This window comes from Protopterus annectens, chromosome 5.part1, assembly GCF_019279795.1.
Source record: "Protopterus annectens isolate FY-2018-M chromosome 5.part1, PAN1.0, whole genome shotgun sequence".
NCBI lineage: Eukaryota > Metazoa > Chordata > Ceratodontiformes > Protopteridae > Protopterus > Protopterus annectens.
Genome location: NC_056736.1, coordinates 638,030,910 through 638,058,229, shown reverse-complemented (window position 1 = coordinate 638,058,229; position 27,320 = coordinate 638,030,910). Strand labels below are relative to the sequence as shown.

Genomic DNA, 27,320 nt, shown 5'->3' with positions numbered 1-27,320 from the left:
GCCAGTTAAAAAATCTCCTCAGAGATGCTGAAAGACTGCTTATAACATATATATAACTTCAGAAGTGGGTTTTCTGTAAGCCTTATCTGCATCTTCCTTTTAAGTGCAGCTGCAACTCTAGGACTTTATACAGAAAGTAAGGAATTTTGTCAAGATTTGTGGCTAAACAGTTCTTAATGAAATGTTGCTTATTATGTAGTAAGGTTTCTTTGACTGGGATGAAGTGCTGGGACTGTGGCTGTGAGCACACCCCTTAACCCAGGTAAAGGAGACTGGCTGTGGCTGTGGGGAAACACTGTCTCATGCAAAGAGGGACATGCAAAGTATTGCCAGAAGTCTAAAAATCACTTTCTAATGCTAGAAAACAGTGACCATCAGAAAGCTTTTAGCGGAGCACTGTGCGGCTTATATTTTTCACACAGAGTTTATATTACCTTGTCGAAATTTTACTGCATCGAAGCAATAAATGTCAAACACAATTGATCGATGTAGTAAAATATTGAACGAGTAGAAAAAAACAAAAAGGAACAAAAAAAAAAAAAAACGAAGGGCATAGGCAGGGGGGCAAGCCCTCCTGCACCCCACACGTGGGGGGTTGCTCCTCCCGTTACTTAAATATACCAACTCTGAGACCGCACTACATTGAGGTAAATGGAAATCTCCCCCTATGGAGAGTTCCGTTTACCTGGCCAATATTCTTCGCTTTCGATATTGTCGTGCCGACAATATCAGATTCGATATTGTCAGCTTGCGACTATATAATATAGACCCTTTCACACACACACACACACACACACACACACACACACACACACACACACACACACACACACACACACACACACTCTCCTCCCATTCCATTCCCTACCTGATGCACTGCTGGTCCTCCTTTAGCGTTCTTGTGTTCCACTCCCCCTTCTAAAATTAAAGCAATTTTAATTTCATGAACTTTAATTATACCTTGAGTTAGGGATGGGGTCTGTTCTCTTCATGGTATTAGAAACCCAAAAGATTCGGAGAAATTAAACCCAGCTGTCTTTTCACATCTGTAGCATCCGAAACAGATACACAGTCATTGAAGCAGAAGTCTGCCTTAAGTCATACATGACCACATCTACTGCAGTCCTGCATCTTTGGTAGGTACCCCCATGAAATTTTTCTTCTCAGTCTCTTTTTACTAGTCAAAGTTGTATCCCTGTAACCCAAAGTGTTCTTCGCAGCATTAGTAATGTGCCAAGAACTGACTACTTCTGCAATTCATATGGAGTTGCATGTACTGGTGGCACATAATGTATGGGTATCTTTCTTACACACTGCTCTCTTTTCTGCCTGCAAATCTTGATTATTTGATGACTTTGTGTCTCTCTGTATGTGAGACACTGTAATCAGTAGGTGTAGCAATTTTAATGATTAATGCTATGTTTGTCTTTTTTCATGGACTACTATATCTGGTTTTCTCACGTTTACGTTTTGATCTGTTGGTAATGGATGATCCCATGTGATGTACACTTTATCATTCTCTATAATGCTTTGTGGTTCATTTTTCCAATGCTTCTCACCTACTTCTACATTGTAGTGTTTGCACAATGCCCAATGCAGCAATCTTGTCACTTTATTGTGCATTCAGTACACAGGTCCTCTGCCATGAGTGTATCACACCCAACAACAAGGTGTGCAGCTGTTTCCAATTTGTTTTTACAGAAACTACATTTGTGTTTCTTCCACATGTTCAATGGGTTTTGTAAACCAACATGTACATAGTCCACTATCCTGGACTGCCATCATTAAACTTTCATCCTTTGGTTTCAACTCACCTCTCTTTAACCATTCCTGCTTTAAATCTTGATCAACAGGAGGTTGTTCCAGAAAGTCTCTATACTTCCCACTATATTTGTGGCTTTTCCACATTTATTTCCTTTTCCTTATAGGCTTTCTTTCTTTTTTTGGGGGGGGGCACATCCAGGTGCTGTGTGTTTTTTGTCTACTTCTGGCTTGATTTCCATTCCTTCCAACTTGCTAACCTGAATGCTTCTGCAATACTAAGCAGATAGGTCATCTTAGACTTCTGCTTGTCATGTTGTGAAACTTTCACTATGCTTGGATCTGATGAAGTCTGCAGAAATGTATGCAGTTCCACGACTACAGATCTATACATGTGATCAATTTCGAGGAGAAACATACCTCCTTCAAAGAGTGGAACATTAATCTTAGTAAACACTGATTTTTATGTATCATTTGATAAGAGTGAAACATTTTTCTTTTTTTTCTGTCCAACTCATCCAATACCTTCTGTGAATTTTTTTCTTGTTTTTCTGTCCAACTGATCCAGAATCTTTTGCAGCCAATCTGTCACACCAAAACTGTAAGTTAAAACAGGAAGAGCAAACTGGTTTACAGCTTGGACTTTATTCTGACATATCAAGGCTGTTTTCAATACTAGTTTTAGTCTTCTGAAGTATTCCTTACTGAGTTTTACATGTATTTGTTCATGTTTTAATGTTGATCCTTCATCAGTTCCCAAATATTTAAACACTCCTTCCTGGTCAATTTCCTTTACATCACATTCCAGTCGTAGATTGCTGTTTTCATGGTGCTGCAACTTCCCTGCTTTAAATGCTGTTTTTGCATAATTATCGATAGCAAATGTCATTCTTATGTCATCTGAGAAAGTTTTAACCATTTGCAATTGTGCTTTTTTATTTACTCAACTAATGAACTATACAGTTTTAAGTCATCCACAAAAAATACAAAAGGTAGATGAACAATCTTTAACTAAGTTTGTTTTCTGGAAGCCAAGTTGTAACCACAATGTGATTTTTTAAAGTAAATAGCGTAATGGATTAAGGGCAAGACAAAACAACATCGGTGATGAGGAATCACCCTGGAATATTCCCCTTTCAGTATTTACTCCTGGGATAATAACTTGCCCTTTGACATGGCTTAATTGCAAAGTAGTTTGCCACTGTTTCATGGGCACTGTAATGAAAATGATCAATCCCTTCCCATACTGCTCTGTATTTTTCTGGTAAGATTTTATCTGGTATTAGTTTAGCTGCACAGTAATATATCCTATATACTGCTGTTATATCACATGACCTTTTGTAAATAGTTTTTGAGTACCGTATTCATCTGTTTTATCAGACTTCTAACATTTTGGGTCTAACTTACTTTCTGTAATATATTTCTTACATCAATCTTAATAAGTCTAACCATCTCTATTAAATCAAGCAACCCATTCTTTGCTCTCTGTTTCCTGTAGGCATTCTAGAGAATGTTCCAGAATGCCTTCCTGTGACACATCCTCTTCAGCTGCATTCTGCATCATCCATTGCTCCTTCATATGGGTACTTACTGGCCCATCATTCCAGAACACTGCCTGTGTCAGAGTTGCCACTGTTGTAAAGTTGGCTCACTTAAAACACTGCCTGTGTCAGAGTTGCCACTGTTGGCTCACTTAAAAAAAAAAAAAAACATAAGGAACTGCACTTTAATTGTAACAGAGGCCGCGGTGGTGCAGTGGTCAGCGTTGTCGCCTCACAGAAAGAGGTTCTCCCATTCGATTCTCTGCTGGAGTGCCTTCTGTGTGGAGTCTGCATGTCCTCCCCGCTGTCGAGTGAAAAGACACGCAGGTAGGTGTATGCGTGAATGGGTGTGCCTTCTTTGAAGGTTGGGAGTCGGGCTGGCAACTCGGCACCGTAAAAATCTACTGTCAATCATTAGCAGAACGGAGTTTCGCTGTGGCGACCCCTAACTGGGAAAAGCCAAAAGACTTTTTAGTGCACTTTAATTGTAATAGCAATCATGTAGTACATCTGGCTCTGAGTGACTGAATTTATAAATGTCCTAATGATATTAGAACCAAACAAGGAACAAATACTTTATACCAACACTTTATGGACTGTTCTCATTTATGTACATATTTCCTTTGTTTTGTACTAAAGTTACTCTGAGCAGACATGAAGTGACAGAGAAACCAGATCAAACAGCTGCACTGACAGCTAAGGCTGCATGCCACAAAGCAAGGTGTACTTTGAATGTCTCTATAAATATTAATTGTGCACCAAGAGGAAGGCAGCACACTTTTAAATTTGTGCACTGCAGGAGAAAGCATTACAGCTGTACATCTGAACTGCTCACTGAATTATGTTTCCATGTTACTCAGGTTGTGAGTGGTCAAGTTTTGTCAGGTGTTACACAATTGTATAAAACAAATGCTATACAGCAGTTCTTCATTCTGCTGAAGTAATTCATTCTTTTGATACACTGAATAATCTGATATATGCTTACTAATAAGAAGTTATGTACTCACCATAACGTTCTATCTGAGTAGGTATCTTCATTTGTCTGCAATCTGTGGGATACGGATCCGATCTCGGATCCGAGCCGGCAACTTCTATCATAGCATAGATCCGAGCTCCTAGCTCCTCCCCTTACCCATAATCCCCTGCCTACCCTAACTGACCTCAGATCAAGTTTGCCCCATAGCACAGCAGATAAAAAGTGTCCCAATGGGAACATATGCTAATAACACAAGAACGATCATATCGGTCAGGGGGAAGGGGGGGGGGTGGTTGCAGACAAATGAAGATACCTACTCAGATGGAACGTTATGGTGAGTACATAACTTCTTAATCTGAAGTAGGAACTTCATTTGTCAGCAACCTGTGGGACAGAGTCCCCAGCTACCTAAATCTTGGGTGGCCTTCATGGAAGGATATTCTGGAGCACCGCAGAGCCAAAGGACGCCCTACCTCGGTAAACAACATCTATTTTATAGTGGCTGATAAAGGTGTGAGATGAAGCCCGGCTGCGGAACAAATGTCATCCAGTGGAACCCTAGCTTGAAAGGCCGCAGAAGTGGCAACGGCCCTAGTAGAATGAGCATGGACTCCTTGAGGTGCAGGCCTCCCCGAGCTCTGATATTCTAAAAAAATACAACTCGAGATCCATCGAGAGAGAGAAACTTTAGAAACTGACTTTCCGAAATTACTTTTGGCAAAGGAGATAAACAACTGATCGGATTGCCTATGATCAGCAGTTCTATGGATATAAAAACGTAGTTGTCTGTGTACGTCTAGGGAATGTAGCTTGTACTCTCCTTTGTTATGAAAGTTGGGGAAAAACACTGGGAGGTTGATGGATTGATTGATGTTCGCTACTGAAGATACCTTAGGTAGAAAGGACGGGTTGATCCTGAGGTAAACCCTATCTGGGTGAAAAACCAGATATGGTGGTTTGACACAAAGAGTTTGTAATTCCGATACTCTTTTGGCTGAAGTTATGGCCACCAAGAAAGCTGTCTTCCAAGAGAGAAATTTGAGATCAACCGTGGCCGCCGGTTCAAATGGGGGACACGTCAAGGCCTGCAAGACTAAGGATAAATCCTATGGAGGTACAACCTCTTTAACTGGGGGCCTAAGGAGGAAGGTACTCTTGAGGAAGGTCTTACACAGTTTGGAAGTGATAAGAGGGCCAGACTCTTGCCCCACATGGTAGTATGAGATTGCTGCCAGTTGTACCTTGACTGTGGAAGAACTAGCCCCCTGGTGAAAGAGAGAGGTTAGAAAATCTAGAACCGACGATATTGGGGCTGTAAAAGGGTCTAAATGACGGTGTTCTGCCCAAATGGTGAAGCGTTTCCACTTACTCCGAAAAACCTTCCTGGTGGAAGGCTTGTGAGCTGCTACAAGAATGGCTTTGACCGGTGATGAGATCCCGGGAGTCCTTATGAGGAGTGGAACTGGAGCAACCAAGCCGTCAGCTTGAGGTTGACCAGGTTCGGAGTCGGAAGACCGAGAGGATGAGAGATGAGATCCGGAATGGGATCCAGAATCCATGGTGGATACACTAGGTGAGACCATAGGAAAGAGAACCACGTCTGACGAGGCCAGAATGGGGCAATGAGGATCATTTTGCTCCCCAGCTGCCTGGCTTTCTGTAATAATTTCAACATCAGGGGAAGAGGAGGGTAAGCATAAAGCAGACCGGGAGGCCAAGCATGAACTAGAGAGTCTCTCGGGGACTCCCCCGGAGGGGGGATCAGAGCGAAGTAATCGTTGCATTTGGTGTTTGAAGGAGAGGCAAAAAGATCGCAACAAGGTCGCCCCCATCGGGCAAATACTTGCTCTGCGACTCGGTGGTTGAGAGACCACTCGTAAGGAGTTAGGATAGTACAACTGAGCCTGTCCGCTAGAATGTTGGACCATCCCGGAATGTGCGTTGCTATGAGAAAGCGGTTGGTGGAAATCGCCCATTCCCACACTCTCATGGCCTCGCGACAAAGGGGGTAAGACCTGGTTCCCCCCTGTTTGTTGATGTACCAGACTACCGACATGTTGTCTGTCTGTATCGCAATTGTCCCTACCGGAAGAGAGTTGTGTAGTGCCTGCAACGTCAAAAGCACCGCCCTCATCTCCAGGACGTTGATATGCAAAGAGGTCTCTATGTCGTTCCATATGCCTTGGACTGTCCTGCCTGAAAAATGCCCCCCCCCCCACCCCAGGCGAGAAGCGGCCGTGGTCACCGTCGACTGGCGGAGGTAATGAGAAGGGATGTCCCGTGTGGAGGTTGGGAGACTGGAGCCACCACAGGAGCGATTTTATGCAAACCTTACTTAAGGAAATGGGGTGAGACAGGGGGTTGCGAGACAGGGACCATAGTACCTGGAGGGTCCACTGCAGAACCCTCATGTTCAACCGGGCCAATGGCAGCAGAGGGATTGCAGCCGCCATAGATCCCAGGATCAATTCCGCCGAAGGAGATTGCTGTTGAAGGATGGCCTGCATGTGCAACATCAGGTTCCGAAGCCGATCTGGAGTCAAGAACATAAGCATCTGTCTGGAATCCAGTCTCGCCCCTATAAAATCCAGCACCTGTGTAGGGATGAGAGAGGATTTGGTCATGTTGATGGTTAATCCTAATAGTGGAGCCAGACTGAGGAAATAGTCCCTGCATGAACAAAGTAGATGCCTTGTTGGGGCTGTGAGGAGTCAGTCGTCCAGGTATGGAAAGACCTGAATTCCCTGGAGTCTCAGGTGGGCCGCTATTACTGCTAGGACCCTGGTGAACACCCTGGGGGGCTGAGGTGAGACTGAAGGGGAGGATCCTGAATTGAAAGTGACTGGCTCCCAGCCGGAAGCGGAGAAACCTCCTGGAACGCCTGTCCACTAGAATGTGATAGTACGCATCCTTGAGGTCTATAGAGCACATCCAGTCATCCTCCTGCAATAAGGGGAGAACGGATTGCAACGTGACCATTCGGAACTTTTCTTCGGGTACCGCCAGGTTTAGGAGAGAGAGGTCGAGGATGGACCTCAAGTCCCCCGTCTTTTTTGGCACCAGAAAGAACCTGGAGTAAAACCCTGATCCGACTTGATCTGGGAGGACGGGTTGGATGGCTCTTTTTTGTAGAAGCTGCTGAATTTCTGCAGCAGCCGCCTTCCTCTGACTGGGTGGAACGTCGGGAAGGCTTCTGATTCTGGGGTTTACTATGAAGGGAATTTGGTAGCCTCTGGATATAATACGAAGCACCCAGCGATCCGTTGTTATGGACTCCCATTTTGCCAGGTGCCTCGAAAAACGCCCTCTGACTGCCTCCAGAGTGGAGCAGTCGGGAAACCCCTCAGGGGTTCTGCGTGGGCCTCTCAGAGAACGGTTCTCTAGACCCAAAATTCCTAGGACCCCCTCTGCCTCTGGGGCAGTGTCCTCCCTTTCCTCCTCTACCACGAGAGGACTGGTTGTCTTGAGCAGACTGGGATTGATGCGATTTCCGGAACCACATCTTCTTCTGACCCTTTTGGTTCTTGGAAAAGGACCTCTGGGGCGCAGAGAAGCGGACTCCGACGGCAGACAAGGTCTTCCCGTCTTTCTCGCTCTGGACAAGAGTGTCGCGAACGGTTTTGCCGAACAGTGCAGAACCATCAAAAGGGGCATTCGCGAATGATGCTATAAAGGGTTCCGAGAAGTCACAGTGACGGAGCCAGGCCTGTCTCCTCATGACAAGCCCGACTCCGCCTGCTCTCGCGGCTCCCTCCGTAGCATGAGACAACAGCCGCATAGAGGTGTTAGAGATAGAGCGGAGGGTGGCCATTCGGGAGGAGTACACATCCTTGTCTCCATCCGACATGAACCCTGGGGGGGGGAAGCAGCATATTCCTTAATTAGATCCCGCTGCATCCGAATAACGTGTGCCATGTAGTTCAAGGCCCTCATAGAGAAGGTCGCTGAACTGAAGGCCCGCTTTTGAAGACGGTCCATCGCGCGAGACTCCTTGCTCGGAGGATGAACCGTGGGGCTCTCCTGAGCCAACTCTTTCTTGGTGGCTGCAGCCACCAACATGGCATCCACAGGGGGACCTCTGCTCCAATGTGATCTCTCTGCAGGGGGGCTCAAAATTTTGTCTGGACGCTTGGAGATCGGCTCTACAGTGTCCGGTTCCTTCCAAGACCTAGAGGATATGAGATCCACCAGGGGGTCGGGTGGAGGGGACACCCAAGAGCAGATGGTCCTGCCTCAAACGCCTCAAGGAATACAGACTCGTCAGAGGAAGCCTTGGTGGCAGACCACCCACCCCTGATTTTGAGCATTTCCATGATGTCTCCAAAGGAGACATCCTCGGGGGGTGACCTAGGGGAGCCTTCCCCTTCATCCAAGTCCGTATCTTCGGTGAGACTCTCAGGGGAGTCCATGTGCCTCCTTTTGCACTTTGCCTTGTGAGGAATCTCCTCGGGGGGGCTGTCCGAGGAGTCCTCACAGGCTGTATCCTGTTCCCCTGGAACTCCTAAAGGTGCTGAGGCAGGCTGCCCCGAGGGCCGGATGAGGGGAGCCAGGACCAGATGAGAAGGGGTGCGGGAGGGAGCCGAAGCCAGGACCGGAGGTCGGAGAAGGAGCTATAGGAGCGAAAAAAGGGGTCGAGCTCCCCCCCAGAGGGGGGGGGGGAGGCAAGAGCACTCCCATCTGCATCTGGGCCTGGATGAATCTCCTCATCATCCGGTCCATGTCCGCATCAGACATGCTAAAAGTGGACCTCGAAGAGGCCACCGAGGCAGACCTGGAGTGTCGCCTCGATGACCTTGACGGGGACCGGATCACCTCCTCCTCGGGTCCCGGGGAGAAACAAGGGAATCGGATCCGAGGAGGAGTAGATCGAGAAAACTTGGACGGAGAAGCCCTCTTGGCGGGCGGGGCCGATGAGGAGTCCTCGGCCCGCCGCTTAAGGTGCTTCTCCCGCCGCTTCTCTTTCCTGGCCTCCCTATCCTCCGGAGCCGAAGCGGGAGGTTGAGTCCCAGTCGGAGGAAGGGAGGCAGGAGTGACCGCTACCGGGGGGTAGCGGGCACTGAAGTACCTGAGGCCGAAGCAGAGTCTGGGGGTAGAAGGCCTGCCAGAACTAGCTTCGAACTTCGATCCTTGAGTGCCCTGGGGTTAAACGCCGCGCAAATCGTGCAACCCGAAGAGAGGTGTTCAACCCCAAGGCACCTAACGCACCGAGTGTGGCCATCAGCCGGTGAAAGCTTGTGACCACACTCGGTGCATTTCGAAAAAATGGCTTTAGGGGCCTCTGACATTACTGTAGTAAAGCACACTCACTAGGCCCCTAACACTCAGTCACACACACATGCTGCGACCAGCGGGGGAGGGAGAAATATTTTAAATTAAATTAAATTTAAGCTGAAAGCTAAAATAAAAAGATTAGTGTAAAGGGTAAACCTACCACACACACACAATCAGTCACTCAGAAAGAAGAAATAAAAACTTTTTTCTCTCAAAAACGCTAAGAGCTCTGAACCTAGCTGTTGCTTGAAGAGTGGCAAACTAGATCTGAGGTCAGTTAGGGTATGCAGAGGATTATGGGTAAGGGGAGGAGCTAGGAGCTCGGATCTATGCTATGATAGAAGTTGCCGTCTCGGATCCGAGATCGGATCCGTATCCCACAGGTTGCTGACAAATGAAGTTCCTACTTCAGATGTAATGTTTTTTATAATTTGTTTAACAGTATAGTGCTATGTTCTGTTAATCTGCTCTATACATCACTATACAGTGTAGTACTGTAGTCCTCTGTCGCCACACATCCTATTAAATGCATTTTACCCTGACATTCATAACATTTTTCTATTCTTAGAATAGTCATCTTATCTTGCTTAGACTACCCACAGACACTCGGCCTCGGACCCTCAGCCTTGACCCTAAAGGGAAGGTCCAAGCCCCAAGATAAGGTTGATTCTTTTTTGGACTAATAAAAGGTCCTTCCTCCTTTGGACCCTTGGGAGACAGATTTCACTATTGGGTCCCAGTTCGGCTTCGGACGCAACCTAGGAGCACAAGACCCAGAGTCCTTCTAAGGACTTCAGAGGTTCTTTTCAGGGCCTCCACAGGTCCTTTTCAGGGCCACACACCCAACTTCCCTACAAGGAGAACACCCAAAAGAGTCCTTTTTAGGACTAACTCGGAGACCCTTAAAGGTCCTTTTAAGGACCCAACACTAACCCCGTACAAGGGTTCCACCTAACCAGCTAAAACCATCTCATCTCAACAACACCAGAGTCCTTTTCAGGACTCCCTCCTGAACAACCAGGCACAGTCATCTACTGCTACAAGAGTGTTTAAACTTTTAATACAAGCTAAATACAAACTATTATTCTACATTTCAATGTCTACTTTTCCCAAATTAAACATTCCTACTTCCTATATGGACTACATTCTCATCCTCTGTCCTTTTAAACCCCTCTATTTTTTTAATTTCAGAAACGTTTTCTTACATTTCCTCATACAAGTACCTCTTCTCCTGCTTCTACACATGGCATCCTAACAACATCCATTCCCCTCACAATTCCTGCAAAGTTCTTATATTGTGTTCTCCAAGAAAAATAATTCTGATCTTCATCTCTCAATCATGCCCTATCTATATCAGCAGTCATACATCTAACTATTCAAGTACATTTATCCAAAGCAACAGACATTTATTCACAGATTGGGTATTAAACATAAAATCAAGCAAAAATGTCTGTACCTGTGCCATCATATCTACAGAACTATAAAACTTAGTGGTGACATCCACACAAACCCAGGCACAACTCAGTATATTCAGGCACCAGATAGCACATCCACATCAGCTCCTTTATCACTATCACCTTACCCACAATCCCACACTGAATTTCAAATACACTATACCAACTTACAAAGTATTCACAACAAACTCCCTGTAGTACATACCAGGATAGCACTACACACTCCCAGATATCTCAGTTGCCGCTTGAAACCTGACTCCACCAGGAAACAAAAAAATGATGAAATTGCCCTACCAGGCTACGTTATCAGTTACATACAGTCAACAAAAAAGCCAGTTATATTACCATTTTCTTCAAAATCACAATAGGTATCGCTCTTTCCCCCAGACAGTGCCAACTTTCTCTAACTCAGAAACCATGCTAAAACTAAACACTAACAAGACAGTTGTAATCCTGGATGTTCACATACTCCTAGGTAGCAATGCTAAAACACTGTAAGATACTCTCTGCCAGACCTCCTCAAAAATTCCTCAATAAACCATTAGTCTGAGTGATGTTAATATAGAATGGCAAACAATACAATCTGATAATCCAACCAGTAATATACATCTGTACAAGTTAACCCAACTTATAACCACACCAACTACATATAACAAAGCCACAGACAGACAATCAACCCTCAACTGGATCCTAACATCCTCTGCAAATAAAATGTCATAGCACTATGTCAGACAGTCTAAGAGATCACTAACCAACCCACACCATAAGGTGTAGAAGTAGGTCAAAAATTAAAAACGATAGCTGGGTGCACACGACCCAGTCTAAAAAGGTGACCAATCCTGGTAGGCGCACTGGTGCAATGATTGGAAAAAAATGACAGTGTAGAATCCTGAAAATACGGAAATATTTCTACAATGGGGATAGGCCAGGCCCAGGAGGAGGATGGGCCCCTATTGTAGAAGAAAGCAGCAGTCCACAAAAATCACAAAAAACAATAGGCCAAAGAAGAGCCATAAAGACAAAAGAGTGGACTATTGAGGACAAGAAAGAAATTATGTATTGTTACTATTATGCAAAAAGCGCATAACTTCCAGCTACAAGATACACAAAAAGATTAAGACAGAAATTAGAGGAACGAAAAATACTTTCACAAGAAAAACTGTCAGAAGCCTCAAATAAAAAATTGTGTTCATTAATACAACAGATTTGTGAAAAACATTATATAGACCAATAAACTTTGATCTGTTTGGAAAAAGAAGGACCTGAAGAAGTGCAAAAATATAAACCACAAAACCTACAGATTTTTGAAAAGTATAAAAAAGAAATATGGATGTGGGAAAGAAATAGAGATTTGATATGGTGCAATATTTATGCAAAGTCAAAAGCCAAATTAATCAATACAAAAAAAGGCAGCCCCAAAGATATTCAAAGAGAAATACAGGCAAAGACATCCAGGTATGGAAAATTTCTTAACAAAGAAAATAATATCACAAAGATATAATGTAGAAAAGAAGGTTAGTAAAGTAGAAGTTAAAACACAGAAGCTGAAGTTATGGAATGCCTGAGAAGTGAAGGATTTTGTGTAGAAGGTCTAACATACAGCATTATGGAACGAGTCCCCAAAGTAAGGAGAAACAGGAAGATCAGGAGACATCTGAAGAAGAAATATGGACATGGTAAAGAAAAAAAGATTTAACATGGTACAATATTTATGCAAACAAAGGAGAAAACAAAATTAATCAATATAAAAAGAGCAACAACAAAGATATATGAAGAGAAATACAGGCAAAGCAAACAGACATGAATAATTTTACAGTACAAAAAATAAGAAAACAAGGAGGAAAAATAGAAAAGATGATTAGTAATGACAAAGTTAAAGAAATAGAAACTGAGGTTATGGAATACCTGCAAAGTAAGGGATTCAGTGTAAAAAATATAACTGAGAAAGTACCACAGCAGGACAGAGCAAGAGCAACAGACATCCAAATTAAGGAGAAACCAGTAGAACAGGAAGCAACCGGTCAGTTGTCATATGAAGATATTGTGGAGCCTTCCACAGGAAACCAGTATAAACGTTCACTTGAAGTTAGACAGCAATAGAAGGAAAAGGAAACTGGCAACTCTGGAGCAGTCAATGCTGAGGAGTAATAAGCCAGTGAATCCCCATATGACAGAGCAACAGATGGCACAGGATGAAACTGTGTCACAGACTCAGACTCACAGACTGTGTTACAGGAAGATACTATATTACTTTCTACAGAATACCTGCAGAACATGGAGAACAAAAAATGCGTCCTCAGTTTAGAAGAAAATGAGCTAAGAGAAGTGTTGCTTGATTTAATAGAGATAGACAGATAGATAGATAGACAGATAGATAGATATATAGATAGATAGATAGATAGATAGATAGATAGATAGATAGAGATAGATAGATAGAGGTCAATGAAAGAAATAGACTGAAGAAGGTCAATAAAACCCAGAAAGTCAGATGTTTGATAAAACAAATGAACATAGTAATTAGGACTGTCTATACAGATACATGCGCTGTAACAGAAGTAAACAGGACATATTACTGTGCAGCTAAATTAATAACTGATTAAATTTTATCACAAGAACACAGGGTAGTGAGGGAAAGGAAGGGGAGAAATCAAATACCATCATGAAAGTATGGAACAGATAAAATTATAAAGCAGTTAAGACAAGAAGTGTCACAGTTAGAGGAGTATAGAAGAGGAAACAGATCAACAAAAATACTCAAAAAGATAGATGTGATAAAAGAATGTGGAATATTATTAACGGATCAGGTTCTATCATGCACTATCACAAATAATAAATAAAAAATATCAGCACAGTTAGAAAAACGTAGAAGCTACACAGATAAATATAAAGGAAAAGTACAAAATAAGCAATTTATTGATGACCCAAAAAAGTTTTATAGAGAACTGGGAAACAAGGTAAAAGGAATTGAAATATCACCCAAAAAAAGAAGAAATGGATACATTTTGGAGAAGTGCTTATGAAGATCCTGTGGAACATAATAAAGATGCTAAATGGACAGAAAAAGTAAAAGACAGAATAAGAGGTTTAAAGGTACAGGATATGAAATGGGATGAAGTAACAGCCAGAGAAATGTTCCACACACTAGAAAATATGGATATCTGCATCATTACTGAAACATGGTTCTAATGCAGTGAAAACACACCATCTTTACCACGGTTCAATGCTCAGCACACATTCAACTCCTCTACTGAGGGCACCTCTGTAATTGGTGGTCTGACCTACACTTCAGCAACTGCTTCGCCTCTAGCCTTATACATCTAGTTAATGACCATAAACACTTTCACATTCTAGTAACTATAACTAAGACAACTTACCACTTCCTGGCCAACTATAAAACCTCCTATATGTTACACACAGTCTGCTACGCATACCTAAATAAGCTGGAGTCTCTTACTATCCAGCCAAAAGCCATCTATTAATTGGGATATTTTCACTGCTACAAATAAATCTGCTCAGTGTTTCCTAGACATCAATAATGCAAACTCACTTGACCAGACTGTATACTCCCCTAGGACAGGATCAAATATATTGGACCTGATCATTATAAATATAGTACCATTATGCTCTCCGTCTACAATTATACAGTCCTTGGTTAGGTCTGACCATCAAGTTGTGTTCCTCACTATTGTAACCCAGCCCAAAATATTCACAAACCCAGATTTCTCTAAAGCAAATTTACTTCATCTATATGATAACCTGAGGAGTTTTCAGCCCTCCCTTCAACAATTGTCTAGTAACAACCTATGAACCTATAATCACACCAGATCAAATTTGTTAAAACAGATCACTTTTCCTTAATGGCTGTTACACATTTACCAAACTAATTCTGGGTACCTCTTAAGCTTTGTGTACCAGAAACAAACACACACACAAAAAAAAAACAGAAGTCACAACAGTGTACCTGGCACAGTTCTAGATAATCAGGATAACTGATTATTAATATGAAAAACATGAGAAACATGAGAAACACAAAGTAATTTTAACAAACGTTGGATACCTGTCACAAAATTGAAATAAATGATATACAGAGGCTCAGTAGCTTAGTTTATAAAAATTAATATTTTTTAATACTTTAGTGTTGCTTTAAAAGTAAAATCAGACAACATGCTTCCCTTGACAGTGAAGCGTACTGGTTCTATTGTTCCTGTATAAATAAAAAGTGTCCATAGAATGTGATATGTATAAAATGTACCAATATGCTCACTGGATGAAAATGAAACATATTTCACAGGATTTCGTTGAAAAGGATGTTTCAGCAAAAGCTGGGCATACACACACAAAAAAGTGACATTGCAGTGTCAAGGATGATACTGCAAATGTATTAACTACTTAACCACATCATCTTGGAGATGCCAAAAGAACCACTTCAACAGATATCATGACTTTACAATATGTATAGATTTTGTTACAGAGGCAAATAAACTATTTTCAGATTACCAACAGTATATTACTCTACATTACTTTAAAAAGCAAGGAGTCAGTCCAGCTCATGGCATAAAGGAATAGAGTCCTGACTGCATCTCAGATGACCTGAATTCAATTTGAGGCTCTCAGGCCTCAGAGAAGCCAAGCAGGGAGGGTGGGAATGAGTGGCATTTTGGTTTGCCCATCCTGGCAGGAGGGTTGGTGGGTGTCTGCTAAGGAGCAGGGCACTTCCTGGTGAAGATCACGGAGTGCTTCCTGACTGTGAAGTAGGGGAGTTGAGTGATTCTCTTGTCTGGAGTGTGGTGATGCACATTTCATTCCAGTTAGGATTTCCCATCGTCTCCATATCCAAAATCCCCACCCTTGTAACTTATATACAAAACTTATGTACTCACCACAACAATACACCTGTACCATCTGTTGTCATCCTTCCTCAACTGATGGGGTCTTGGATACGACCTCGCATCTGGCTTTGGCCATGTCTAAAGACTTGGCTCCATAGCTCAAACTCCTGCTCTTACCCATAATCCTCCTGTTTAGCCTGAATTGCCTCGGATAGAATTTGCCCCCTATACAGCCGCATCTACTGTCCGCAGCACAATAGTAAGTATTAATACACTACAATTACCAATAAAATCCTGGGCAGTCTGCAAGGAAAGAAGAAAAGTTGGAATAAAGGACTGGAGCTCATCAACAAGAAGGCAATATGACATAACTCAGGTCAAACTAGGAAATCAGGGAATAAAACTCCCAAATAGGAAGGGGGTTGCAGGGCAGGAGGTTGAAGCAGGATGAAAACAGACAACACACATACATCATTATGGTGAGCACATAAATTTTGTATCTGATATTGTCTTTTTCATCTGTTCCTCAACCGATTGGGCAGAGTCCCCACCAAGGAGGTCCTCAAAGAATGATGGAGTGGATTACACTGGAGCCAAATGATGCCCTATTTCTACACAAAATATCAAATTTGTAGTGAGCAATGAAGGCATAAGTATTAGACCAAGTGGCAGCTGCACAAATGTCATCTATGAAAGCCATGGATCACAAAGCGGAGGATGTGGCCAGATATCTAGTGGAATTAGTTTTAGGAAGTTTAAGAAGTGTCAGTCCCTTTTTCTTATACACAAAACAAAATGTAGTCAGTGAGCCATCTGGTTAACGTCACTGTTGAAACTGATTTACCCAGCCTGACTCTGGAAAAGGAAACAAATAAGCTGGACTGATTTTCTGACATTGTTTGCTCTGTGGAGATAGAATCTAAGTTGTCTACGAACACCCACAAGCTGCAGCATGTATTCTTTGTTCAAAAATGTAGAAAAAAAAACAGTAAGTTTGACGGACTTTTTATAGTTGTTTTGGAAACCACCTTTGGTAGAAAGGAAGGATGAGAAAGTAGAGACACCCTGTCTTTGTGAAAGATCAGGTATAGTGGCTTAGTGAGTGAGTCAGGGCTTGAAGAAGTATAGTTAAATACATGGAGGAGTAGGATCCTTAGTAAGGGGTCAGAGTAAGAAGGTACCTTTGAGAAAAGCTTTGCATAATCTAGATGACGCCAGGGACGAACAGCATTCTCCTTCATGAAAATTTGAGATGGCTGCAAGCTGGATCTTTATAGCAGAATAACTAACTCCACTGTTAAAAATGAAAGCAAAAAAGTCTAGGACAGCTGGAAGAGGTACTTAAAAGGGGTCTAATTGCCTCTGGACAGCCCAAACACAGAATCCCTTTTATTTGCTCTTATACGGCTTCCTAGAAGAATCCTTCTGAGAGAATATGAGGATGTGTCAAACCAGACAGGAAACTCTGGACTGTCTAGCCATCACTGGAAGCTGAGAAATCATGCAGTCAATTTGTGGGTCTGAATGTCTAGGTGAGTCATCACTGATGTATGAGACAGGATATCCTGGGTTGGGATCTAACACCCAAGGGGATGTACTACATGAAGCCATTGGAAGAAAACAATACATGTCGAGGCCAGAATGGGGCAATGAGGATTACTTTGTTCTTCTGGTGAACAATTTGGGGATTAGGATAGTTACAAGGAAATGTGTACAGGAGCCTGGGAGGCCAATCGTGAATTAAAGAGTCTCATGTCAATTTTCTCTCTGGGGCATCACAGCGAAATAGCTTCTGCACTAGGAGTTGAGAGGAGAAGTGAAAGGATCACAGCAGAACTGGCCCCACTGATAGAAAATAATTTCTGTCACCACATAGTTGAGACACCACTCATGAGGGATTAAGATGGACCTACTTACTTTGTCTACTAGCACGATGGACTTCCCCGGGCTATGCATTGTCAAAAGAAAGAGGATCGAAGAAATTGCTCACTGCCACACCCTTACAGCCTCTCAACATGGGGGGAGGGTCTGGTTCCACCCTGCTAGTTGATGTACCAGACAACTTTACATTGTCCATCTGGATAGCGGTCATCCCTGGAGGGACACCATCTTGAAACACTTGCAATGTTAATAGGACTGCTCTCGTTTCCAGGACACTGATGTGAAGACTGACCTCCAACTGGGATCAAGCACATTGGACTACCCTTCCCAAGTAAAGCCCTCCCACCCTAGCTTGGAGGCATCTGTAGTCACTGTGGCTGTGGGTGGTGGATGAATAGAAGGGCAGTCCTGAGAAACTTCTTCAGCGGTGATACACCAGGTTATGCACTCTCTGCAAATTTTTGTAATCTGTATCAGTGTAGACAGGGGTTGTCATCTTATTGACCACTGTACTGCAAGCATCCACTGCAGTATCAACATATAGTACCTTGCTAGGGGCACTACAGTTATGAAAGCTGTCAAAGATCCAAGGAGTTGCAATACCAATATTGCTGGCAGGGAAGGAAGAAAGAGGATGTGGGATGCTTGACTCTATAAACTGTTTATTCTTGTCCATGGTAAGCTTGGGATTTGTGTCACCATATCCAGACAAGTGCCAATAAACTCCAAGCCTTGAGTAGGGAAGAGCTGTAGTTCACTGTGATGCCCAACTGAAGACACAGTCGGAGCAAGCAGTCCTTGGCCTGAATAAATAGACACTTGGTGAGAACAGAGAGGAGCCAGTTGTCAAGACAGGGAAATACCTGTAATTCCAGTATGTCTCAAGTGAGCTGTCACCAATATCATGCATTTGGCAAACACCCTGAGGGTTGTGGTGAGGCAGAGCTCTGAACTGGTACTGACTGGCTACCTGATGGAAGCACAGAAATCTCCTGGATCATCTACTTTGATGCAACGGTACACATCCTGTATCTCTATCGAACACATTAAACTGTCCTTGCGTAATAGCAGTAGAATGGACTGAATTGTGACCATTTGTAACTTTGAGGACATGACACACTGGTTCAAACTGCTGAGATTCAAGATAGGTCTCAAGTCCCTCTTTTCTTTGGCACCAAAAATAACCTCGAGTAAGTTCTAAATCCTTGCTACTATGGGGGACTGGATGACTCCCCTGGCCAACAATTTTTCTATTTTTGCAGCTGTGGCTTTCCACTTACTGGGTGGAATATCGGTAAGTTTTGCAGCGTGATCCTCTGCACCCAGGTGTCTTTGGTGATGCCTGTCCAGGTTTCCACATGCAGGGATAAGTTCCCTCAATTGCCTCCAGAGTACAGCACTCAGGCAACCTTTCAGGATTGCTGGTAGGACTTCTCAGAGAAAAGATCTCTGAAGCCCTGGTTTTGCAGGCCTCCTCTGCCACAATGAAGACGTCTACCATTGGAGTTCCCCTTCTGCTGCGAAGGGATCTCTCCCCATAGGAGTCCTAGGAAGTGCCTTGCGACTTAAAGAACCACATCTTCCTACCACCTCTCTGGTTTTGGGAAAAGGTCCTTTGAAGGGTAGAAAAAGATATCCCTACAGCAGAAAATGTCTTCCTATCTTGCTTACTCCTGGATAGGGTTTCTTTCTCCCTGGATAAGGTGGAGCAATGAAAAGGAAAACTGATGAATGATGACTTGAAGGAGTCCGCAAAGTCATAGAGGTGCATCCAGGTGTGCCATCTCATGGCAATGCCTCAATTTGCTGCTCTCAAACTCCTGCTAAGATGTGATAAATCAGCCTCACTGAGGCATACGAAAGGGACTGTATGGTGGCCAGTTGTGAAGAAACAGTATTCTTGTCCACCACAGACATGGACCCAGAGACGGCATTGGAAAACGCCTTAATCAAGTCCCTCTGAAATCTTGTAATGAGAGCCAAATAGTTCAGCAACCTGACAGCAAAGGTACTGATGCATAAAAATGCTTCCCAAACCTGTCCAATGCCCTGGACTCTACTCAGGAGATGGGCAGAAGAGCTTTGTTCAGCAAATTCTTTCTAAGTGGCTGCTGCTGCTACCACCACAGCATCTACTGGGGGACCCTTGCTCCAATGGGCTCAATTCCTGGGCACAGCCAGGTACTCACCAGGCCTTTTGGAGACTGGCTCTGTGCATATAAGTTCTAGATCTTGTGTTATTTCTACTAAAATATCTGAGCTTTGGTTGGCTAAGATCGTATAAGCGAATTTAAGTACACTTTTATCTGCACTTTTTCATATAGTACTGCATTTTATTTATTCATTTTTACTGAATATTAATTGAATTTAATATTGTGGGCTCTGTGTCTCTGCAGAGAGCTTGTTAGAAGTGTAGCCATTGGTAGCAGAGGGGGGTAGTTTAATTTCACTGATATTCTGTGTTTAACTCCTAGCCTAAGGGGGGTTTGTCTTGCGTTACATCTTGTGTTATTTCTGCTAACATATCTGAGCTTTGGCTGGCTAAGATCTACCTCCAATCAACTGGACGTATAAATGAATTTAAGTATACTTTTATCTGAACTTTTTCATATAGTACTGCATTTTGTTTATTTTTTTCACTGAATATTAATTGAATTGAATATTGTGGGCTCTGTGTCTTTACAGAGAGCTTGTTGGAAGTGTAGCCATTGGTAGCAGTGGGGGGTGGTTTCATTTCATTGATATTCTGTGTTTAACTCCTAGCCTAGGGGATTTGTCTTGCCATATAAGTGTTACATCTTGTGTTATTTCTGCTAAAATAGCTGAGTTTTGGCTGGCTAAGCTCTACCTGCAATCAACTGGACGTATAAGCAAATTTAGGTACACTTTTATCTGTACTTTTTTATATAGTACTGCATTTTATTTATTTTTTTCACTGAAAATTAATTAAATTGAATATTGTGGGCTCTGTGTCTCCACACTTAGTTCCCCACCCTCCCTGTTCTTGTTTTGGTGTTAATCTCGGTGGCTTTGAAACTGCCCGCCCCTCTTATAAATTTGTAATTGGATACTCCTTCTGGGCCCATCTCATTTGCTCACTCAACTGAGTGCAGTGAGATCATATTCTGATTTCAGGCACTCCTACTAGTCCCATCTCTTCAACTGTATTCCCTGTGCACAAATAGAGCATTTGGGAAGGGCAACCCCTGTAGCCTCTTAATCCTGCTCTGTTCCCTCCCTCAAAAAAAAAAAAAAAAATATATATATATATATATATATATATATATATACTTTATTCAGCTGTCAATGCCTTAAGGGAGTTTTTTGATGAGTTAAATAAATCTAGCACGTTTTTGAGATTTACCATGAACTTTTCTCCAACTGACACTTATTTTTTGGATGTAACTGTTTTCAAAGTAGACAATACTATTAATACCAAAATACACCGGAAACCTTGCTATAAACCGGCTTTCCTACACAGGCAAAGCATGCATAACCCCCTCATTTTTAAAAATATTGTCAAAGGTCAAGCGATGAGATTATCCCGTCTTTCTACACAAACAAAAAACTTTGAAGAAGGACTGGAAGAACTACGTAAGGGTTTTGTATCTAGAGGCTACTCATCCAATGAGATAGCAGCAGCATACCGTGAATTAAGCACCCTAAGAAGCACTAGAGCCAAACCCTACTTTTCTAATAAACATGAATATGATATGGAACACAATAGGGATACAAGCCAACGTCCTGTAAATATCATAATTCCTTACAGTAACAATCAAAAAATAGTGCAAGATGCCATAACCAAGAATTGGAACATTTTAGTGGCTGATGACAGAATAGTGAATATAGTAGGTAACTTTCCTACTTTTATTTATAGTAATATGAAATGTCTTAAGAAACATCTCTGTCACAGTTCCAATATTAATAATATTCACTTGAAGACAGGCCTTGAGAGGACTAAGCGATGTGGACATTGTCCACAGTGTGAATTTATAGACGAGTCTCATTACTTTAGGCATCCAGACACTGGGCACCTTTGGACTATCCAATGCGATAGTGATTGTGCCACAAGAAATGTTGTATATATTGCACACTGCATCCAGTGTTTCTCATTCTATGTTGGGAAAACCAACAGATCCCTTAGAGAGAGAATACGGGATCATGGCTATTGTTTAAATAGAAAAGAGGAGTGTAGTGCTCTAGCAAAACACACACTACATGAAGGTGCTTCACACACATTCTTATTCCAAGTCCTACATATACAGAATGAAGGGAAGAGGATGGGTGATACAGTGAATTTAACAGAGCAGGCTGAATTAAAATGGATTTGTAGATTAGCAGCCCATAGGGGCAAAGGTATAAATGAAGTTTTGTCCATTAAGCCACACCTCAAAGGTCGGAGAATTAGGTAGTCCCTACATTGTTTCTACATCAAGTTTTTATCAATTTCATCATGTTGCATATATATATATACATTTATATTTATACTCACATTTATTAGTACTTATTCATTAGTATTTATTATAACCATTGTTTTATCAATGTTAACACTGTCATACCATTACTATTTTTGTTATATTCATTCACACTCGTACACACATATTTCATATATGTATATGTACTTCTTATTTAAACATATATTTATACTTGCCACATCAATTCATATATACACATCAAATTTACATCACATACAGTACTTCCTATTATGTTAGTAATTCTATAGGCATTTTCAACATGTCAATATACACATTCTTATTCATATTCACATTATTTTTATTTATATCATTATTATTTTTATCATGCATACACAAATCATCAACCATGAATGTTTATACTCTGTTAGTGTTTTAACTAAGGCTTTTTAAATGTCAATTGTATTATGTTCATATTTGGTTTGTGATTTAACAAAAGTTTTTATTTAAAACACGATGCTTATTTTGGCATCGCAGTATTATATATCTACATGCACAGTGAGTTTTCAACACTGTTTTAAATGTTTTATAACTTCCATTCATTGCAATTATAGGACTTTGTATTTATAGTTATAGTTTTAGTTAGTAGCCTAGTAAGTATTGTGTATTTATTATATATTATATTATCAATGAATGAAAGCAATCAATTAATTAGTTAAATCATCGGCGTCAATACGACGTCAATACGCAGTTGATTTCATTGGCGGCTAAGTGCATTTGAAAAACTGATAAAATGTAGTTGAATGAATTTTTATCTGTTTCTATTTTGTCTGAAGAAGCGGAGTGCGTTTTTCTCAGCGAAAGCGCTCACTAAAATAAACTATTAAAGTTCACCGAAGGGTGTGTTTAATTTGTTCTACTGTCACCGAAGGGTGTGTTTCAGCGTTTTGGAAGTTATCGTTTGAACTTTTCTTGCCTGCACGAAAGTGGTGCTTGCTACATACAAGATCTGCAAATGGATACAATGTATTCTTAATTTGTTTTGCTCTTGTCTTGACATCGAGGGGTATGCTTTATTATTCTTGAATTTATCATTAGAAAATCACGTTATCTGCGTATATGGTAGTCCCTGTTGCTGAAGGGATTTTTTGAAGTAATATCGACAATTTGTTAAGTCTGCAAAGTGCTACTATTTCAAACTTGGCATCTGGCTCCGTTCCCATTGGGTTTATCTGTTTATTTCGTTGGTACTTTCATCGGGCTTCTGGTATATATATATATATATATATATATATATATATATATATATATATATATATATGTATAATGTGTGTGTGTGTGTGTGTATATATATATATGGGTCTTCTTCATTTGATCGAAAGACCATTTGACCTAAACCCATTTGATCGACATTTCATTTGATCAAAAACCAGTATTCAAAGCATAAAACTGGGATTTGTCCCCCTCCCCAATGTTGTGCAACCCTGGAGTTGGTATATATAGTTAGGGTGTGTGTGTGTGTGTGGGGGGTGCAGCCCCCCCAACTAGTTTCCTTTAAAACAAGAAAATAAAACAAAAAGTACAGATTTTAAACGAAAATGTCGCACAACATTGGGGAGGGGGACAAATCCCTGTTGTTTGCCTTGAATACTGGTTTTCGATCAAATGAAATTTCGATCAAATGGGTTTAGGTCAAATGGTCTTTCGAGCAAATGAAGTAGACCCATATACATATATATATATATATATATATATATATATATATATATATATATATATATATATATATAATACACACACACACACACACACACACACACACACACACGAGGTAAGAATACAATAGAATAGCTTAGAAAGGTATCAAAAATCTGAAAAAAAAGCACTTACCCTAGCCACTATACAGCCCAAGCTACGGTATACCAAATCCATTTGCTGAAGTGGCAAATGAGATCTAAGGTAATTCAAGCTAAACTGGAGGAGTATGGATAAGGGGAGGGGTTTGATCTACACAGCTAAGTCTTAAGAAATGCCTGAAGTCAGATCCGAGAGCCCATCAATTGAGGAACAGATGAAAAACTCAACATTAGATTTATATACTATTTATAGAATGAATCCCTGTAGTGAGGTGCAATAGTTTTATGGGCTTAGGGTGGATAGTCAGCTGAAGGAGTATGTCAGGATAAAACACGTGCAGTCAGCACCCACATAAGGAATAAGTTCAAATTATCTGACTTGACTCTACACCAACTCTATGCTGTCAACGGTTAAAACATTAAAATAAATCTGAAATAAGAACTTCAGAACATCACTACACACTTGTCATTATACTGTTGTTGTGTCTTTCGGCTTTTCCCAGTTAGGGGTCGCCACAGCAGAACTCCGGTCCGCTAATGATTGGCAGTAGATTTTCACGTGCCGAGTTGCCAGCTCTGACGCACAACCTTCAACGAAGGTACACCCATTCACGCATGTCACCACACAGAAGATGCTCTAGCTGAGAATCATACGGGACAACGTCTTATTGCAAGGCGACAATGCTACCACAGCACCACCACCGCAGCACTTGTCATTATACTGTAAAATCATAAAACTCAATAAAAGTCATTATACTAATAATAAATAAGAACATGAAAAACAACAACAGCAGCATGTTAAATGATTGTGGTCTACATTATTTGCTGTGGACATAGAAAATCTGATAAACATAATTTAAATAGAATACTCAAAGTACCACTTTTTAACTTGTGCATTTAACCTGTACATGGCCAAGTTTATTAATTCTGTCACTCTGATACAGTCATATAACCAAAGTCATTTGTTTCTTTGCCTGCTTTATAATCTGTTAGCAACAATTTAGAAATTCCTCATATTTCTCCTTTCAAAATCACTAGATTTTTAAGCAGACTTACCAATTACATAAGATAGAATCAGGTTCCATCCTGTGATAAAGGCCCACAGTTCTCCAACTGTGACATAGCTGTAGAGGTAGGCAGACCCAGTCTTTGGAACCCGAGCACCAAACTCTGCGTAACACAGTCCTGCCAACACTGATGCCAAGGCAGCTATCAGGAAGGAGATGACAATTGCAGGGCCAGCTTCTTCTCTTGCTACTGCTCCAGACAAAATATAGACACCCGCTCCAAGAGTGCTGCCCACACCAAGTGCAACAAGGTCAAAAGTGTTCAAACATCTGGCCAGCTTAGATGTCTGAGTGCTGCAATCGACTACTTTTCGACGAAACAGCTGCTTACCATATTTAAGCAGAATGTGTCCACTCATGTTTTATCCCAGAAGCTCAACGTCAGCTCAAACCTGCAGTAAATGTACATTTAGATTCAATATTGTAAACCGAAAATGCAGACTTCACATCCATGTTGTAAATAAGCAAACACACAACTCAATTCATAAATGCACCATCACAACAGGATTAAAAAGGGGGAAAATCACAAATATTAATTCTGAAGTCTGGTCAGTTCATTTTCTCAAAGCTGCTTCCAGATTTCAATTACAACCTGTAGCAAAAAAATGCTTGGCAGTACTACCGTGGTAACAACTTATTATGCTAATGTAACCAGTGATCATTACCAACTTTGTTTTAACTCCATAATGAAATAAAATGTTAATTCATTTACCTGCCTCACTTGAAAACAATAGCCTTAAGTGTCTTTATTCATAAACACTGGCAGATAACTGAGCTTTTTTCAGTATAACTCGTACTCATTAAAGTCTGTGTCAAAAATTATATTTTCAATGAACATTCATTTCCAGGAATTTTAACCCCACTTGCATCACTTATGTTCTGTCTAATAACTACATGTTTTACAGTAGCAATACAAACAGGAATGGTAACTGAATGTGTTCATGATTCACAGGGAATGCATTCTGTACTTCTATTTGTCTGGCACACTGGCCTTGTAAGACTTACTAATGTTTTCAAAAATGTATGAAGCCATGATCTTCAACTCAGTTAATTGCCAAAATGAGATCTGTACAACTTTTTCCATGAAACTAAGTAATTTACTTAGCATGACCTCTGCCAAAAGTGAAAATGCCTTCAAGTCTGTATATAAATCTGCTTTGACAAAAAACACTGAGCAGAAGCAGTGGCCCAGGTTCATGGATGTAATTGTACACTGGAACTGAGAACAAGCCATCAAGTCCATTTTAGGACAGCGACAGTAAATACCACTGTCAAATGCAATATCTATGACAGACATGATTTCTTTCATGGCATGTGCCATCTGTAGCTCGGGTCTGCTTGGGCCACAACTCCCCACTTTAACAGAGTTCAGGCACCTAGGCAGTGAGACGCTTCCAAGTGGTACATTTGGTTGGGGACACATGGCTGAAGTGATTGCGAATTCCATGTGGCCAAAGAGAAGAATGTGGTGCCATGCCCACAACTTTTAATAACCAAGTGCCCAAGGGGAAAATAATTTCCATGGCTACCACTGCAACATGAGACAGCAGGCAGTATGGCAGCCATCAGTGGCAGGCTAGCCAGTTTGCATTTTAGTGGCAGTAAAAATGCAAAGCACAATGGGCAGTGTCTTTATAATTGGTAAGTGTGGATCACTACCCCCTTCTCTGTCTTGGGAATATTACCTAAAATGCACACTGGAACATAAATGTGACTACTGTAAATTTACTACATGGTGTAGCACACTTCTACATGTTGTGGTTACATAAGCATGTACTGTACACTGAGCACAACAGTCATTAGTTCTTCAGCCCCCTTGCAACTGGCTATTAAAGTTGTGGGCATGACAGTGTGTACCTCTCTTTGCCCACTGGGAATTCATAACAGCTATATTTCTTGGCAGCCGAATGTCACTTCAGTCATGTGTTTTCAACTAAATGTACCACAGGGAAATGACTCACTAACTAGGCACCTGAACCCCATTTTAACAAGAATGACTTGTGAGGCTGCTGCTAGCGGAGTCTCATTCACAACATGGTGAATCTCAGACTCACGGGCAGAAAATGTAATTTCCAGACCTCATATCATAGAAAGAAATCCCTGGAGAAATCTGTTAGACAACATATGTAATATGATGCTAGAATATGCTAATATACTAATATGCTACAATAGCACCAGAAGTTACCATTCTAAGGACCTAAACCTTGTCTGCAACATAAATGGGACAAGTCAGTTGAAAAGGTATGTATCTCTAAGATTACCCATTCTCTGG

At 41.6% G+C, this 27,320-nt stretch overlaps 1 protein-coding gene across 8 annotated transcripts in view; it reads right to left on the bottom strand.

The window, feature by feature from the left end:
• SLC7A1 (solute carrier family 7 member 1) overlaps positions 1–27,320 on the bottom strand; it is a 1,877,700-nt gene that overhangs the window by 1,272,462 nt on the left and 577,918 nt on the right. For all 8 annotated transcript variants that reach the window (XM_044073262.1, XM_044073257.1, XM_044073255.1 and 5 more), the window contains one exon: positions 25,038–25,440. In XM_044073262.1, coding sequence (XP_043929197.1) covers positions 25,038–25,407 — 370 coding nt within the window. In that variant the 5' untranslated portion in view covers positions 25,408–25,440. The remainder of the gene's footprint in view (positions 1–25,037; positions 25,441–27,320) is intronic.